We start from the raw sequence: 17351 nt of genomic DNA on the forward strand, positions 1-17351 counted from the left end.
CCACGCTGAAGGGCAAGTGGCAGTAATCCTTTGGCCAGAGTTTGTGGTTTGATAGGTGCCTGGGCAGCTCATGCAAAAATCAGAGCATCAATTTGTGTATCAATTTGCATATATTCAGCATGCCATTCATCAGTTGCCACAACACACTGGACCTTCCAGCTCATTTTCCTGTTCTGTGACCCCTGGGGGACAGTCTGCCTCTGGAGCTAGACCAGGGTGGGCTGCCCTGGGTGGGGCAGGCTTAGGATCCTGGGCTTTGATTCCGCATGCATTTTGGGTGCCTGCTGTGTCCCCCAGACCTGGATAAACTCAGGATTCTAAGGATATGCTTAGGGAATGCAACAGTGCCTGTCTTTCCAACCCATGATCTACCGTATGAGCATCTTTCCAAGTCCTAGCCTTTGCGCAGTGGGTCTGCTTATCTGCCTGGGCTTTTAACTGCTCCCTGCTCAGGTCTCTTTCTCAGGGCCCACCTTGCTCAGGCCCTCGTGGTGCCCCCAGAGGACCCACGGGAATGGCGTGGCTGGCGCTCAGTAGTGCATGTGCGTGCCCCACCGGGGATGCCCAAGGTGTTGGAGACAGAAGGGTTCTCTGGGAGCTGGGTCCTGATCCTTGGTGGGCTCGTGACTTCTTCACCTACCCCTCACCCAGGGCAAACCCAGGAATGGGTGATCAGGGGTCCATTCAGGGCCCATTCAGGCCCTGCGGCAGGGCCTGGATGCCAGGGCAGCCTCATAAGTAGAGGTCAAGAAGAGCCTTCCCTGGAAGTCCCAGTGGTCAGGACTCTTGCTACCGAGGCTGTGGGTTCAATCCTTGGTCAGGGAACTAATATCCCACAAGCTGTGGAGTGTGGCCAAAAAAAAAAAAAGACTTCAGATAGTTCTTTTTTTTTTTTTTTTTTTTTGACTTCAGATAGTTCTGCCTGCCCTTTTCTGCCCTCCCCACAACCCCCCTGACAGCCCTCTGTGGCCACAGCGAGCTCCCCATCCCTGCCTTGGATTTTGTTTGGAATGGAGTGTTGGCTCTTTGGCATGAAGTGTGGGGTCGGGTGCCTGGTGGAGTCCTGTTAACCTGTTCTCTGCCTGTCCCTCCCCTCGCACCGGGTGCCCTAGGAGTATGTGAGCCTGGCAGAGGTTCTCCACCTGTGCTCCCGCTTGGACCCCCATGCTTCTGCCACTTCCCCCAGCGCACTCGCTCAGCCCCTGCCCGACAGTGAGGTACCAGCCACCAAGTGAGCCCACCTGTGCCCACGGGCCTGCTCGTGGATGCCCTGCGTTGCCCCGGGGTGTGGGGCAGGGGTTGGGCAGCAGGGTCTGTTTTCAGCAGTGACGGAGAAGGGCCGCTGGCGTAAGGGGAGTTGGGAGCAGTTCCCTCTCTTGCTTTCTCAGCTCCTGAGGGCTCGAGGAGGGAAGGCCTTCCGCTCCAGTGTGAGGGCCTCCTGCTGAGAGGACCCTGGCTTTCCCGGGCTCTGCAGGTCTCCTTGGCTCCGTGTGTGCGTCCTACCCTTGAGCAGGGCCACCTCTTGGGTTCCAGTCCCATTAACCTCTTGTATTCCCTCCCGCGTCCGGCCTTCCCCCAAGTACGTGACGCTTGAGCAGCTAAAGGTGATGTGGGGCACCTCGCCAGTGCCCACAGGCCCCGCGCCGGGCCTGCCTCCCTGGGCCCCTGCCTCCCAGGACCTGGTTCCCACCACCTGCCTTCCTCCCGCGCTGCCCTCTTCCTCCTCCTTCGCTTCTGTCACGCCTTCGCCCCAGGTTGGTGGTCTGTGTCCCCGCTACCCGTGCGGCCCACTCGCGGTGTGGCTCTGTCTGTGTGTGCTTGCCCCCCACGCGGTGGTGTCTCCGCCCTCGGCCAGCCCCAGGGGCATGCTGTGTGCCGGGCGGGCTGCGGCCGGCTGGCATCGTGGTTGGCGTGGTCCGTGTCTGTGGTCTGGGAGCTGTGCCCCGTTTCTCTTTGCCTTCAGCGCGTTTGTGGCAACTGTTTCTCACTGTGTTTTCTTCTCTTTGTGCTCTCCTTTCTCCCATCCTCCCCGTTTCCCCTGCCTTCCTGTCTCCCCATAACGGCCTGCCTTTACCCTTCCTCCGACCTGGCCCTTTCTTCGCCCTTTCCTCCTTCCTCCTCCTCCTCTCTCCGCTCCCCTCGTTTCTTGATTTCCTGACCTTTTCCTCTCCGTCCTTGCCCACCCCCGCCCCTGCCCCCTGTCCTCCTCCCCTATGCCCCCTCCAGATGGAGAAGCTGCTGCTCCCTGCTGTAGACTTAGAGCAGTGGTACCAGGAGCTGATGGCCGGGCTGGGGACGGGCCCTGCTGCCGCCTCCCCTCGCTCCTCCCCCCCGCCTCTGCCCGCCAAAGCTTCCCGCCAGCTGCAGGTAACCCCTCCCTCACTGCCCAGCCCTGCTCCTCTCGGCTCTGGGTACCTCCTGCTGACCCTTCAGCCGCACACGTGGTGGGGGATTAATCCAGCCAGTGCAGCAGGGGCTTCTGGACCCCGAGCGGGAAGTGAGGGTCCCCTCGAGGATGGCCGTCCTGGCCCTCGAGTCATGGAGGGCCAGCCTCCCGAATCTGAGGGTGATGTGCTGGACGGTCCAAAGGGGGCTTGGGGAGCGGCGGTGCCTGTGCTGCACTCAACACGCTCACTCTGTCCCGGGCAGCTCTCATTCCGGAGCCTCTCGCCCAGTCCTCACACGCTCCTGAGCCTGTTGCCCCTGGCACTTGTGTGTCCTGGGAGAGTCGCCGGTCTTTGTTCTCCTGGTCTCCCCAGGGATGACTCTCGGAGGCGGGAGAGAGTGGGTCAGAGACTCTCAGGTGATGGCCCTGAGTTCATGCCCCGGACTCAGAGTCGCCATGAGGGGGTCTACTGGAGCCCCAAGCAAGCTGCTGACCATGGTGTGGGGCAGGGTATTCAGGCAGCCTTCTGCCCCAGGTTCCACTCCAGTGACCGGCCGTGGTGCCTGATCAACCCCCTGCCCCGCCCACTCAAGATTTGGTCCTAGAGTGAAGACACGGCACCTCGAAGGCCGATCTCAGCTGAAACTCCACGTTCCCTTTAGGAGTCGTTGGCACGGCCTTTCTATTTTGTGCCCAGCTGGGTTGAGGTTTTTACATGTTTTGATTCACGTAATCTCTACCACAGGCCTTTGAGGTAGATAACGAGAACTCTCATTTCACAGATCAAACACTTGGGCCCAGAGCAGATAAGTAATCTCTCCAAGGCCACACAGCTAGGAAGTGGCAGGGGTAACACGGAGAGTCAGGGTTCCTGGCTCCAGAGACTGTGTCACCAAAGACTGAGTGCCGAGAGGGAGGCTGGCAGTTATTTAGTCTAGCCCTGCCCCCTCCTTTTGCAGATAAGGAGGCTGAGGCCCAGAGTGGGGAGGTGCGTGGCCCAAGGTCACCTACGCTGTTAGTTGGCAGAGTTGGGACCAGAGGGAGCCCTGGCCTCAAGTCGGCCTCCTGTAAAACTCAGCCCGTCTGTGTGAACTCCTCACGTGGGTCGATACACGGTCCTTTCTACCATGCGGGGTTGGACCCAAGGAGGAACAGCCTGGAAAGGAGGCTTGGCAGCCGCCAGGAACGTCTGCCCACTGGGCTGGCCCCAGAGGCTCAGTGCTGTGGTCAGCGAGAGACCAAGGCCTCAGGGGCCTGGTGCTGGGCACCTTGGATCCCAGCCCGCTTGGTGCCGTGGGAGTGGTGGCCGGTGGGGGAGCCGGAGGTCCCTCAGCAGATGCCACCTCCCCACTCCAGGTTTACCGCTCCAAAATGGATGGCGAGGCCACCAGCCCCCTGCCCCGCACCCGCAGTGGGCCACTCCCCTCCTCCTCTGGCTCGTCGTCTTCCTCCTCCCAGCTCAGCGTGGCTACCTTGGGCCGCAGCCCCTCACCCAAGGTCTGAGAGCAGTGGGTGGGCTGCGTGTGGTGCAGGGTGGTGGTGGTGGTGGTTGGGGGGCGGGTTTGGAGATGGCCACACTGGGGAGGGACCGCAGCCATCCACGAAGCCTTATGGGTGGGCGGGTGTCTTCTGAGCCTCGGGTCCCAGTGCCCCGCTTCCCGCCCTCCGCCACAGAGCACTCTGCTCGCCCAGAACGGCACCAGCAGCCTTCCTCGCAACCTGGCAGCCACACTGCAGGACATCGAGACCAAGCGCCAGCTGGCCCTGCAGCAGAAGGGTGAGTGGCCGCCGCACCAGCCCACTTGCTATCCCAGGGGCCCTGGACATCCGCCACGCCCTGTCACCCTAGCTTATCCATGCCCACACCCTTCCCAGGATGTGTTCCCTTTATGTGGGGAGCAAAAGGGATCTGGACTAGAGACCTGAAGAAGAGAGACTCCTGGAGGTTTATCCAAAGGCTAAGGGGCAGGAGACTCAGGGTTGCCGGGCTGTGGCGTCTTTTCTAGAGAGCCCAGCAAGTAAGGGGAGTGCTTATTGACCTGAGTAGAACTAGACGTTGCCCTGTCTGGAGGCAGGGGGTTGGACTTGACGACCTCCAGGAGTGTTTCCCTAACATGTTAGTTCGCGGGAACACCCAGGAGTGCTGGTTGCTCGTGTGCATTTTGGTTGTTTCGAAAGCCCATGTCTGTGCCTCTCTCTCCTCTCATCCCCTCTGTGTCTCTGCCCTGCCCTCTGCCCGGGGCCCCCCACTCCAGTCGAGTCGCTTCCTGCCGAGCCCCTCCCAACCGACGACCCAGCAGGTAGAGCGTTGGTCACCAAGGGCATTGCTTTGGCCGGGTGACCCCTGCCCGGGCCTCCGCATGATGGATTCTGCCCAGGCCCCCTCTGCCCGCGGGCAAGACCCCCAGGCTGAGGTGTCGGGTTGGCCTCGCGAGCTCTCTTCTGCTGCAGTGGAGCTCCGCCTGTCTCCCCTCCCTCCTTTCCTGCGTGCTCCTGCTTCTGCATTGCCGCGGGGTGTGCACTGACGTGGGTGCTCGGGCTGCCGGCACCCCTTCCTCTTCCCAGCAGCAGGGTTGGGAGCATGCGCCCTGCCAACCCGTTCAGGCCTGGGTTGTGAGCTGGAGCCACCGGGCCATCATGCCGCCGGGGCGACCCCCGGGCAGGTTTGGGGCCCCGTGTGGACTCAGCATGTGGTGCGGATGCCAAAGCCAGACCGCATGGCTGTGGCCACTTGTGCGGGCGATGAAGCCAGGGCAGCCGGACCCAGAGCTGCGGGGGCTTTGGGGAAGCGGGTGGGGGCGAGGGGGCTGCTCCGTGTTACCTCTCCCCGCTCGCCACCTCCCTCCGTCTGTAGTGCTGCCGGCTTCCTCCCTGGCTGGGTGGGTGCCCACCGTGACATCCCCCGTCCCCCCATGCAGGGCAGCAGGTGATCGAGGAGCAGCGGCGGCGGCTGGCGGAGCTGAAGCAGAAGGCCGCGGCTGAGGCACAGTGCCAGTGGGATGCCCTGCACGGGGTGGCACCCTTTCCCACCGGGCCCGCGGGCTTCCCGCCACTCATGCACCACTCCATCCTGCACCACCTGCCGGCCTCGCGGGAGCGAGGCGAGGAGGGTGAGCACGCCTACGACACGCTGAGCCTGGAGAGCTCCGACAGCATGGAGACCAGCATCTCCACGGGGGGCAACTCAGTCTGCTCCCCTGACAACATGTCCAGGTACCCGGCCCTGGCCACTGACTGGCATGGCCTCTGTCCTCCCCACGCCGGGGCCTCCACCTCCACCGGCTGCCTCCTCTCCCCCTTCCCTCCTCAGTGCTAGCGGCCTGGACATGGGGAAGATTGAGGAAATGGAGAAGATGCTGAAAGAAGCTCACGCGGAGAAGAGCCGACTGATGGAGTCGAGGGTGAGGCAGACCTGGGCCCTGGGGCTGCCCTCTGCCCGCCGGGGGCCTCCGCCCCTCCTGAGGCCCCTTCCCCACATTGTTCTCGCCGCAGTCCCTGAGGAAGAGAGTGTTTTCCAAGCCTGGGTTCCTAAAGTGGGGGATCAGGAGGCTTGGCGAGATGACAAGTTTCACAGCCCTTAGGAAAAGGGGAGGAGCACGGTAACCATTGTCCAGCTGTGAATTTCCTGCACGGGAACTTCCAGTCTTTGTGTGTTCGCTTCTGGGGACCTTTGGCCACCAAGAAAATATTGATGCCTGTCTACCTGAGTGCCAGGTCACTCCTTTTGGAGACGGTTGGGAACTGGGGCTTGAAGGATGAGGACAGAGAGAAGGCAGATATCCAAGCCAGAGCAGAGGTGTTGGCTGCGGGCACGCCACGTTCCCTGCCCATGGATCTGGGCTGGACACAGCCAGGCTGGGGAAACCGTGCCCAGGGAGGAGGCTGAATAAAGAATCTCCTGAAGACATTCGGTCTCTATTATCCGGGGCACTCTGTGTGTCTGGAGAGGAGAGTGGGGGCCCGGGAACAGGAGACCAACTGGAAAAGAAGGCCTCTTAATCTTAAACTCCCCTGAAAGGAGGGCACATTTGCAAACATCTCTTGGCAAAAGGAGAAAAAGGAGATTCCTCCAAATTTTGAGCTAGGAAGAAATGGTAGATGGGAGTTAGTAATGTGAAGGTTGTTACCGGTGTTGAAGACATAAAACATCACCTATGTGCTTTGTATTTAATGATTTGTTTTAATGACTTAAAATCTTTTGATAATGGCTTTCATAAGTTCTTTTTTTTTTTTTTCTGTAAAATTTGAAGGTCAACTGTGAATGTTTGGAGTTTCCAAGGGTCTTCACTTAGTGATTAGGGCAGGATTGCTGAATCCATTCGATGTCGGAAACAGTTGTTTCGATAACCCATGTCCTAGGAATTCAGATACAGATTTTAAAAGCCCCTCCCCCTTTTCTTTAATTGAGTGCTTCCATCTTGCCAGCATCAGTGATGGACATTTACCTACACGATTGCATTTAATTTTCCCTACAGTCCAAAGGAGTAGGCACTCTTGGCCGCATCTTACAGAGGAGGAAGCTAGGCTTAGGGAGTTTGGTGGGGTCCAGCGCTTACAGTGGTGGTAGAACCAGGGTTTGAAGGCAGGGTGGTCTCACTTTAAAGCATTTACCCTTGTCAGCACGGTCCCTGGAGAGGAGGGTGGGCTTGGATGACCATGGCCCCTCAAACCAGGCTGCCCTCTGAGGTGGGTGTCTCCTGTAGCTCTGGCCCAGCCCAAGGAGGGGTGTTGGGGGCTTGAAGTTAAGAGGGCAGCCATGGGCACTGAGCCCCAGCCTTGGGTGCAGGAACGTGAGATGGAGCTGAGGCGGCAGGCCCTGGAGGAGGAACGGAGGCGGCGGGAGCAGGTTGAAAGGAGGTTGCAGAGCGAGAGCGCCCGGAGGCAGCAGCTTGTGGAGAAGGAGGTCAAGATGCGGGAGAAGCAGTTCTCACAGGTGAGTGGATGGGGGGTTGGGTGGGGCTGTGGAGGGGTCTGGATAGCCCAGGTACCCGTGCTGGGTGGTGGAGCCTGTTCTCTCCAGGAAGTTTTGCCCAAGCAGGATTCTACCTGGGACTTGCTTGGCCCCGAAGAACAGGACCCACTAGGGTCTGTTTAGGCTGGTGTGTGTGTGTGTGTGTGTGTGTCTGTTGCTTGGCCCCGAAGAACAGGACCGACTAGGGTCTGTTTAGGCTGGTGTGTGTGTGTGTGTGTGTGTGTGTGTGTGTGTGTGCGCCTTCCTGCTCCGAGTGCTTGGTGTCTGTCCTGGCCTCAGTCCACCAGACCTTTTGGCTCACTGCCAGCGGCTGAACCTACCCTGACTTGCGGTGTACATCTCCAAAAGAGAATTGTGCCAGCTTCTCCCTGGTCAAGAACCCCATCCTTACACAGAATCCAACCCGGGGGTGTTTCATTAGCTGGGAGCCTTGAGCAGAGAATGAAGGCAGAAGGAGAAGTTAGGCAGGAAAATCTACCTGCATTTCCAGTCCCAGATCCTTGGCCCCTGGGAGAGCCCATGAGACTCAAACAGGCCATCCCTTCCTGTGGGGTCTCCATGGGCCTCCCCAGGGGTGGGGGGTCCTACCCCGCAGTGACTGGTGATCGTAGCTCCTTGATTTCCTAATGATGCAGCGACATAAATTCTAAGGGGTAGATTGTCTGATTTGAGAATTCAGAAATAATGAGAAACTCTGGGAGTTTCACCTCGGTGCTTGGAATCGTTGTTGTTGTCGTATGCCTAGTTCCCCTTTCCTGTCTCTGGTCTCTCGGGGGCTCAACTTCTCTACCCCCTGCCCTGGGGCTCAGGTGGGGCTGCAGAGGCCTCCAGCTTTGGGGAAGCCAGTGGAGTCGGCTCATCATTTCCGGGCACCTCCGGAAAGTTGAACGTTTTGTTTCTTCTTTAAATAATCTATGGTATTTCCTTTTCATACCATTCTAACATTCTTCCTAGAAATGAAGAGTAGGAAAAAAATTCCTGTTGACTGAAAATTCTAGATAAGTATCAGAAATTTTGAGGTGGAATAGCCCTCAGAGATTCTCTAGTTCAAAGGCATTGTTTACACATGAGGACCAAACAAAGCCACCGCCCCACACCCCCACTCCCCGCCCCCTACCCTGGGAAGACCAGGCTTCGTTCTGGGGTTTTCTTCCAAGACCACATTCTTTTGCTTTGTTGCATTCAGGACAGGAGGGGCAGGGACAGGACGGGGCGGCTGTGTCTGGGAAACTGAGGCACAGAGCTGTTCAGCAGTTTGCCCAGGCCTGGGTGGAGTCAGCACAGGCGCACCAGATCCTTGCTTGGGCCAAAGCCCCGTGAAACCAGAGTGACAGAGTAGGGGTTCAGGACTGAGGCCGAGGGGCCTGGAAAAGGGAATGACAGGGGAGGGAACAGCCCCTACTCATCCCGCTCTCTGTCCCCAGGCACGACCCCTGACCCGTTACCTGCCAATCCGGAAGGAAGACTTTGACCTGAAGACCCACATCGAGTCGTCAGGCCATGGTGTGGATACCTGTCTGCACGTGGTGCTCAGCAGCAAGGTACAGGCATGTGGGGCTCTGGGAGGTTGGTGGGGACCCCACGGTCAGAGGCCCCTCCTGGGTCCTTGGAATTGTGGCCTCAGCTCCTGCCCTAATACCAGTGGTCTCTGTCCCGGGACAGGTGTGCTGGCTTGAAGAGATGCTAGGGACAGCCCCGCTGTGATATAGGCACAGGTGATGGGCTGACATTGCTGCTCAGGGAAGAAGGTTTAGGGGGCTGTGCATTTGGGTCCTGCCTCATCCCTGCCTCCCGCCAGGTCTGCCGTGGCTACTTGGTCAAGATGGGCGGCAAGATCAAGTCGTGGAAGAAGCGCTGGTTTGTCTTCGACCGGCTCAAGCGCACCCTTTCCTATTACGTGGGTGAGTTCCCCCAGACTGCCCCAGGGCTAGGGCCCCTGGGCTCTGTCACCCAGAAGCTTCCAAGTGGGGCCAGGGCCTTGAGCTGGGTCTTGTTCTCCTCTCTCTGAAAATGTACAAGGCTCACCTCATTTGCTTTGTTCAACCATTCATTTTTTTTTTTCCAGCAGTATTTCGAGCATCTAATAAGTCCCAGGCAGTATCTTAGGCTCTGATGATAAGCAAGGGGGCCACAACCCTCTCCCCTGGAGCCTGTTGCCAGGACACAAACAGTGAACAAAGAACGATGGGGGTGCTCTAGGGCACCCCAGATGCTGTGGGTGCATGGAGTCCTGATCCACAGGACTCTTGGATCCCTCTTGGGCAAGTTCCCACAGAGACTCTGAGATAAGCAGCTGAGCAGTGCCCGGGGGGCAGCACCCCCCAGCCGTCCTGCTCTCTCAGCACTCTGCACCCAGCCTCCAGCTTGGTTTCCCAGCCCTGGAGTTCCCTCTGGACAGTTCCCACTTGGAGGCTAGAATATCATATCATAGCCTCGTCAGGACAGGCTGGGCTGTGCTGCAGAAACAACCCCATCCTAAGATCTCAGGAGCTCAGAACCAAAGTTCTTCTTACTCCTGATCTGTGTCCATGTTCGTCATGGGTTGGTGAGGGTCTGCCCCGTGTCGATTCTTTCTCTGCTTCAGAGCATGCCTTTCTGGAATGCTGCTGGCTGCAGTGGCAGAAGGTAAAGAGAAGTGTGATTGGGTTTGCACTGGGTTAAATTCCCCAGCTGGAGTCTGTCCCCAAGTCACTAGCGGGCCTGTTCAGCCAGTCACCTGGCCGCACCCAACCACAAAGCCAGGAGACCCGTCCTGCTCAGCGCCGGGAGGGAAAGGGCCGGAAGTGTGTGGTGCTGGAGTCATGCAGCCTGGAGCACCTGGCTTTCCCCCTGAACTGGTCCCCAGACAAATGCCGTCTCTTCCAGGAAGCCCTCCCCGCCCACCTGGGCCCTGGGTGTGGGGAGGCATACGGGTGTCCCCATGTTTCCACCTAGGCTGGAAACGGACTTTGTCAGGCCTGGGAGGACAATTCCATCTTAGGCATGTTGAGGTTGAAGTGCCCCTGGGGCATCTAAGGTTATATGAGAAGGGTCAGGGTTACAGGCAGAGTAAAAGTCGAAGCTGTTGCAATAGTAATGATGATGATGGTAGCAGATCATACTTATTGCACACGTGTTTACACCAGATGCTGTGCTCAGCCCTCCATGTGTATCATCTCATTTAGTCGTCATCATAATCTTGTGAAGGAAGCACTGGTTTTACACCTGTTTTGCAGATGAGGAAAATTAAGCACAGAGAGGTTAAGCAACTTGCCTAAGGTCTCTCAGCAGCTGAGAGGCAGAGGTTAAGACTGAGCTTGGACAGTTAGACTTCAGAGAAGAGGGAGAAACAGAGCCGCACCTCAGGGCAGGGCCACCCTTGTGAGGGAGAAGGAAAAGGAGGCTGCGGTAAAGCAGGGTGCAGGAGGCGGGAAGTCACAGGCCAGGTGCTGAGCTGGCGCTTGGCATGTGTGACCTTCCTTCATGTCTATGAAACCAACGGGGGAGGGGAGGGCAGGGCGGAAATGGAGAAGGCAGAGGAGTGGATGTGTGCCTGCCAGCAGGGGGTGTCATGGAATAAAAAAGTATAATTTACAGAAGAAACTGAGACATTACGGTGATGATGGACGCCGCAGAAAGGCCAAGGGTAATGTGCACCCAAAGGCCATTTGATTCAACGATTGGATCTTGATGAGAGAATGGTTTCCACTGCGTGCTGGGGCACGAGCCAGATTGCACACAACCCATCGAGGATAGGTGGGCGGTGAGGAAGCGGAGGCAGGAATGTGTTACTATTTCCAGTGAAGGAAGAGCCAGGAGAGAACAGAATGCTGCCGTTCTCCCTGGCCTTCCTGGATCCTGCTCCCTCCTCCTCCGTGAAACCCACATTAGAACGCACCTCTGTGAAGCCCCACCTCACTGGGAGTGGTTCCTGCCCTCCTCTGGGTAACTCCTGCGTTACACAGGGTCCCTCTGCCATGTGACACCAGCCCTGGGCATAATGATGTCATGACAGATCCACGTGTGTCGTGCCAGACACCGTGCTGAACCCTTGGAGTGTGTCCTCTCGCTTAACGCCCGTGACCACCGGTGACCTGTAGGTGTTCCCTTGGAGTCCTGATCACACCCAAGTCACACAGCGAAGTGGGTGTGTGTCTGTGCTTTCTTCCCCCCTAAATCGTGGGCTCTGACTTCTTTGGATCCCAGTTCCTTGAACTCATTTATTCTATATCGATTGAAGACCTGCTAGGTGCATAGCAGTCCATATTGGAGGAGCTTGACCTCTGAACAGATAAAGGAGGGTTCATTAATGTTTTATTGTTGTTGTTCAGTCGCTAAGTCGTGTCTGACTCTTTGTGACTCCATGGACTGCAGCATGCAAGGCTTCCCTGTCTTTCACTATGTCCCGGAGTTTGCTCAAATCATGTCCATTGAGTCGGTGATGTTATCTAAACCTTCTCATCCTCTCCCTCTCTCTTCTCCTATTGCCTTCAATCTTTCCCAGCATCAGGGTCTTTTCCAGTGAGTCAGCTCTTTACATCAGGTGGCCAAAGAATTGGGAGTTTTAGCTTCAGCATCAGTCCTTCCAATGAGCATTCAGGGTTGATTTCCTTTAGGACTGACTGGTTTGATCTCCTTGCTGTCCAAGGGACTCTCAAGAGTCTTCTCCAACACCAAATTCAAAAGCATCAGTTCTTCAGCCCTCAGCCTTCTTTATGGTCCAACTCTCACATCTGTACATGACTCCTGGACTAGACAGACCTTTGTTGGCAAAGTGATGTCTCTGCTTTTTAATATGCTGTCTAGGTTTGCCATAACTTTTCTTCCAAGGAGCAAGCATCTTTTAATTTCCTGGCTGCAGTCACCATCTGCAGTGATTTTGGAGCCCAAGAAAATAAAATCTGTCACTGTTTCCACTTTCTCTCTGTCTGTCTGCCATGAAGTCATGGGACCGGATGCCATAATCTTAGTTTTTTGAATGTTGAGGGATTTTAAAATTTTTATTAATTTATTTAATTTTGTGCTGGGTCTTCGATGCTGCACGGGCTTGCCTTTGACTGCAGCGAGCAGGGGCTCCTAGAAGTTGCACGGACTTACTGTGGTGACTTCTCTTGTGCAGCATGGGCTCTGGAGCTCCCAGCTTCAGGAGTGGTGGCTCGCAGGCGCTAGAGCACAGGCTGTAGCTATTTGTGGTCCAAGGGTTTAGTTGCTCTGCGGCATGTTAAATCTTCCCAGACCAGGGGTCAAACCCGAGTTTCCAGCACTGGCAGGTGGATTCTTTACCACTGAGCCACCAGGGAAGCCCTGAATGTTGAGTTTTAAGCCAGCTTTTTCACTGTCTTCTTTCGCCTTCAGCAAGAGGCTCTTTAGTTCCTCTTCACCTTCTGCCGTTAGGGTGGTATCATCCACATATCTGAGGTTGTTGATATTTCTCCCGGCAGTCTTGATTCCAGCATGTGATTCAACCAGCCTGGCATTACGCTGCATATAAGTTAAATAAGCAGTGTAACAATGTATAGCCTTGTCTGGTTCCATCACTTCTTCATCTGTATACAGGTTTCTCAGGAGACAGGTAAGGTGGTCTGCTATTCCCTTTTCCTTAAGAATTTCCCACAGTTTGTTGGGATCCACACAGTCAAAGGCTTTAGTGTAGTCAAAGAAGCAGAAGTTTTTCTGGAATTCCCTAGCTTTCTCTACGATCCAGAGAATATTGGCAATTTGATCTCTGGTTCCTCTGCCTTTTCTAAACCCAGCTTTTACATCTGAAAGTTCTCGGTTCACATACTGCTGAAGCCTAGCTTGAAGGATTTTGAGCATTACTGTACTGGCATGTGAAATGGGTACAGTTGTGCAGTAGTTTGAACATTCTTTGGCATTGCCCTTCCTTGGGATTGGAATGAAGACCTTGTCCAATCCTGTGGTCACTGCTGAGTTTTCTAAATTTGCTGGCATATTGAGTGCAGCACTTTAACAGCATCCTCTTTGAGAATTTTAAATAGCTCAACTGGAATTCCATCACCTCCACTAGCTTTGTTGGTAGTAATGCTTCCTAAGGCCCACTTGACTTCACGTTCCAGGGTGTCTGCTCTAGGTGAGTGACCACACCATTGTGGTTATCCAGGTCATTAAGATATTCAGTTCAGTTCAGTTCAGTCACTCAGCTGTGTCCGACTCTGCAACCCCATGAACCGCAGCATGCCAGGCCTCCCTGTCCATCACCAACTCCCAGAGTTCACCCAAACTCATGTCCATTGAGTCGATGATGCCATCCAAACATCTCATCCTCTGTCGTCCCCTTCTCCTCCTGCCCTCAATCTTTCCCAGCATCAGGGTCTTTTCAAATGAGTGAGCTCTTCGCATCAGGTGGCCAAAGTATTGGAGTTTCAGCTTCAACATCAGTCCCACCAATGAACACCCAGGACTGATCTCCTTTAGGATCGACTGGTTGGATCTCCTTGCAGTCCAAGGGACTCTCAAGAGTCTTCTCCAACACCACAGTTCAAAAGCATCAATTCTTTGGTGCTCAGCTTTCTTTATAGTCCAACTCTCACATCCGTACATGACCACTGGAAAAACCGTAGCCTTGACTAGATGGACCTTTGCTGGCAAAGTAATGTCTCTGCTTTTGAATATGCTGTCTAGGTTGGCCATAACTTTCCTTCCAAGGAGTAAGCTTCTTTTAATTTCATGACTGCAGTCACTGTCTGCAGTGATTTTGGAGCCCCCCAAAATAAAGTCTGACACTGTTTCCACTGTTTCCCCATCTATTTCCCATGAAGTGATGGGACCAGATGCCATGATCTTTGTTTTCTGAATGTTGGGCTTTAAGCCAACTTTTTCACTTTCCACCTTCACTTTCATCAAGAGGCTTTTTAGTTCCTCTTCACTTTCTGCCATAAGGGTGGTGTCATCTGCATATCTGAGGTGATTGATATTTCTCCCGGCAATCTTGATTCCAGCTTGTGCTTCTTCCAGCCCAGCGTTTCTCATGATGTACTCTGCATATAAGCTGAATAAGCAGGGTGACGATATACAGCCTTGACGTACTCCTTATCCTATTTGGAATCAGTCTGTTGTTCCATGTCCAGTTCTAACTGTTGCTTCCTGACCTGCATATAGGTTTTGCAGGAGGCAGGTCAGGTGGTCTGGTATTCCCATCTCTTTCAGAATTTTAATGTTTACTTATTTGACTGTGCCGGGTCTTGGTTGCAGCATGCAGAATTTTTTAGCTATAGCACGTGGGATCTTATTTCCCTGACCAGGGACCAGACCTGGGGCCCCTGCATGGGAAGCTCAGAGTCTTAGCCACTGGATCACCAGGGAAGGGAAGTCTCCTGAAGGCAGGTTCAGATTCAGCACCGTAAGTTCTGTACAAAGGAGCACCCGTGCTGCAGGAGCAAGGGGGAGCACAACTGGGCGCCGTAGTGGTGACATTTGCAACAGGTGCTGAAGGTGACTTAGGAGTTTGCTAAGGGAATGTGTTGGAGGCCATTCCAGTGTCAGCAGAGTGGACTGATAGGGGCCCGCGAGAAGCTCAGCCTGGCCAGAGAGAACTGGGGTTGGTGCAGGGGAAGGAAGAGAGGCAAGGCCGGAGGGACGTGTTGGCACTGGCTTGTCGGGGAACTTTGCCAAAGCCAAGGAGGCAGCGGGTTCCAGTGAGGGAGCTGGCAGAGAAGCCTGTGAGCTGAGGCAGCAGGATTTGATTTGCTGTAGGAAGCTCCCCCCTTGGCACCAGGGCAGGGGGTTAAGGGGCAGGGGTGGGAGGGGGAGGGGAGGAGGCGGCAGCCCGACCCAGGACCCCTGCCTCAGGCCTGGAGTGATGGGGGCTGGGGGAGGGTGGTGCTGCCACCTGAGTTTAGTGACTCTGGCTCGCTGCCTGGAGCGGTGGTGCCTGTTCAGTGTCCAACCCCAGATGGGTGACCAGGCCTGTGCCTGCCCTTGCCAGCGCCCCATCCCTCCCACCGCAGCAGTCCTCTGCTCTGTGGGTTCGCCCACCTCCTTCCTGGTACTCCGGTCTCCAGATGCTGTATGCTGCCTTCCATGTTTTTACTGTTTGAGTTGAATAGATAAATGCATTCATGTCTTTCAAAACTCAAAACACGTAAAAAGGTTTAAACTGAGAATTACACCCCCTCTGACTACAGGTAACTGCATTTATTAATCTCTTGTGTGTCCTTCTAGAGTTTCTTTAAGGAAATATATGTTTATAATATAAACATGTATTCTTACCCCTTTTCCTGGGTCTTGAAGATCCCCTGGAGAAGGGAATGGCAACCCACTGCAATATTCTTGGGGCTTCCCTGGTGACTCAGATGGTAAAGAATCTGCCTGCAATTTGGGACACCTGGGCTCGATCCCTGGGTTGGGGAGATCCCCTGGAGAAAGGAATGGCAACCCACTCCAGTATTCTTGCCTGAGAATCCCATGGACAGGGGAACCTGGTGGGCTACAGTCCATGGGGTTGCAAAGAGTTGGACGTGACTGAATGACTAACATTTTTCTTACACAAAAGGTAGCACCCAACACACTCCTTGTTTTCCTGCTACGTTATCTTAGAGGTCTTTCTATCTCAAATATATCAATGTCTAGAAGTTGATATCCAGATGTCTTTTATAGATTTTTAAAAAGTATTTTTTCTAATTTATCTAAAAACTTTATTTTTGGTCCATGGATTATTTGAAGTGTGTTGTTTGTTTTTAAAATATTTATTTGGCTTCACTGGGTCTTAATTGAGGCATGGGGGATCTTGTTCCCCACCAGGGATCGAACTTGGGCTCCCTGCATTGAAGCACAGAATCTTCACACTGGACCACCCAGAAAGTCTTTGTAGATTTATTTCGGAATGTGTATATCAGATATTCATTATTCTGTTAAATAGCTAGGTGTATTTCATCACACGGCACACTCTACTTAGCCGCCTCCACTTGATGGATACTCGGGTTGTTTCTGATCTTTTGTGACTATAATTACTGCCATGGTGAATCTTGTAAATGTTTTCTTTTGTACATGTGTGGGGCTTCCCTAGTAGCTCAGTTGGTAAAGAATCCGCCTGCAATGCCGGAGACCCCGGTTCAATTACTGAGTCGGGAAGATCCCCTGGAGAAGGGATAGGCTACCCACTCCAGTATTCTGGCCTGGAGAATTCCATGGACTGTATAGTCCATGGGGTCGCAAAGAGTTGGACACGACTGACTTTCACAGAGAGAGAGAGGTACATGTGTAAGATAAATTTTCCAAGTGCTGAAATTGGCTCAGAGGGCAAACACCTTTCTAATTTTGGTCGAAGAAGCCAAGTGATTCCGAGAGGCTCACCAGTTTATACCCCCGTCAGGTTTATTATACTGCCCGTCTCCCCACAGAAGTGTCAAAAGTGTGCTGTGTTTTGCGTTTATTTTTGCTGCTCTGATAGGTGAGCAGTGGTATCTCAGTGGAGTTCTGATTTGCCGCCTCTGTCATTCTGGGCAAGGCTGAACACTGATACAGAATCTGGGCTCTGTTTCGGAGTCCCGGGAGTCACCCCACTTCCCGGGTGAGGTGTTCCATGTCCGCGGAGCTTGACCTAAAGCACCACAGGCCTCCTGAGCCCAGCCCGTCTTCCTTTGCAGACAAGCATGAGACGAAGCTGAAGGGGGTCATCTACTTCCAGGCCATCGAGGAGGTGTACTATGACCACCTGCGCAGTGCCGCCAAGGTGAGGGCCCTGGGGAAAGGGTGGGCCAGTGGGGCTCTGGGGGTAGAGGCCTCCAGCCTGCCCACTTCAGAGGCTCGGACCCCTTCCTCGTTCTCTTGTAAACTTTCTCTTCCTCTCTCCCTCTCCCAGAAGAGGTTTCTGAGCTTCACTATGGTGACTGAGGTACCCCTCCCCACACACCTCTAACCAGAACTACCGCGTACTAACGCCTCCTGGCCCCCCCAGCCCCTGACCCTTCCTTGACTCTCCCCTAAGTCCCTCCCCTCCCTGCGGGCTGCAGTGTGGAGTGCAGTGGGTGCAGAGAGCAGGGAGCCCCTGTGAGC

The 17351-nt window shown here is 54.9% G+C and overlaps 1 protein-coding gene and 1 non-coding gene across 19 annotated transcripts in view; both read left to right on the forward strand.

Annotated features, from left to right (window-relative positions):
- PHLDB1 (pleckstrin homology like domain family B member 1) overlaps positions 1-17351 on the forward strand; it is a 48674-nt gene that overhangs the window by 29365 nt on the left and 1958 nt on the right. For 5 of the 18 annotated variants that reach the window (XM_005215996.5, XM_015474658.3, XM_010812485.4 and 2 more), the window contains 12 exons: positions 1581-1754; positions 2227-2367; positions 3743-3883; positions 4061-4163; positions 4642-4686; positions 5305-5599; positions 5697-5787; positions 7173-7319; positions 8783-8899; positions 9157-9259; positions 16943-17028; positions 17158-17190. In XM_005215996.5, coding sequence (XP_005216053.1) covers positions 1581-1754; positions 2227-2367; positions 3743-3883; positions 4061-4163; positions 4642-4686; positions 5305-5599; positions 5697-5787; positions 7173-7319; positions 8783-8899; positions 9157-9259; positions 16943-17028; positions 17158-17190 — 1476 coding nt within the window. The remainder of the gene's footprint in view (positions 1-1580; positions 1755-2226; positions 2368-3742; positions 3884-4060; positions 4164-4641; positions 4687-5304; positions 5600-5696; positions 5788-7172; positions 7320-8782; positions 8900-9156; positions 9260-16942; positions 17029-17157; positions 17191-17351) is intronic. The other 13 variants (XM_005215999.5, XM_005216002.5, XM_005216004.5 and 10 more) reach the window with 9 other exon arrangements.
- Positions 7870-7928, forward strand: MIR12011 (microRNA mir-12011). Its single transcript, NR_162348.1, has one exon. It is a non-coding gene; the product is annotated as a microRNA mir-12011 (primary transcript).

The sequence above is a fragment of the Bos taurus genome, chromosome 15 (assembly GCF_002263795.3).
Source record: "Bos taurus isolate L1 Dominette 01449 registration number 42190680 breed Hereford chromosome 15, ARS-UCD2.0, whole genome shotgun sequence".
Classification (NCBI taxonomy): Eukaryota; Metazoa; Chordata; class Mammalia; order Artiodactyla; family Bovidae; genus Bos; species Bos taurus.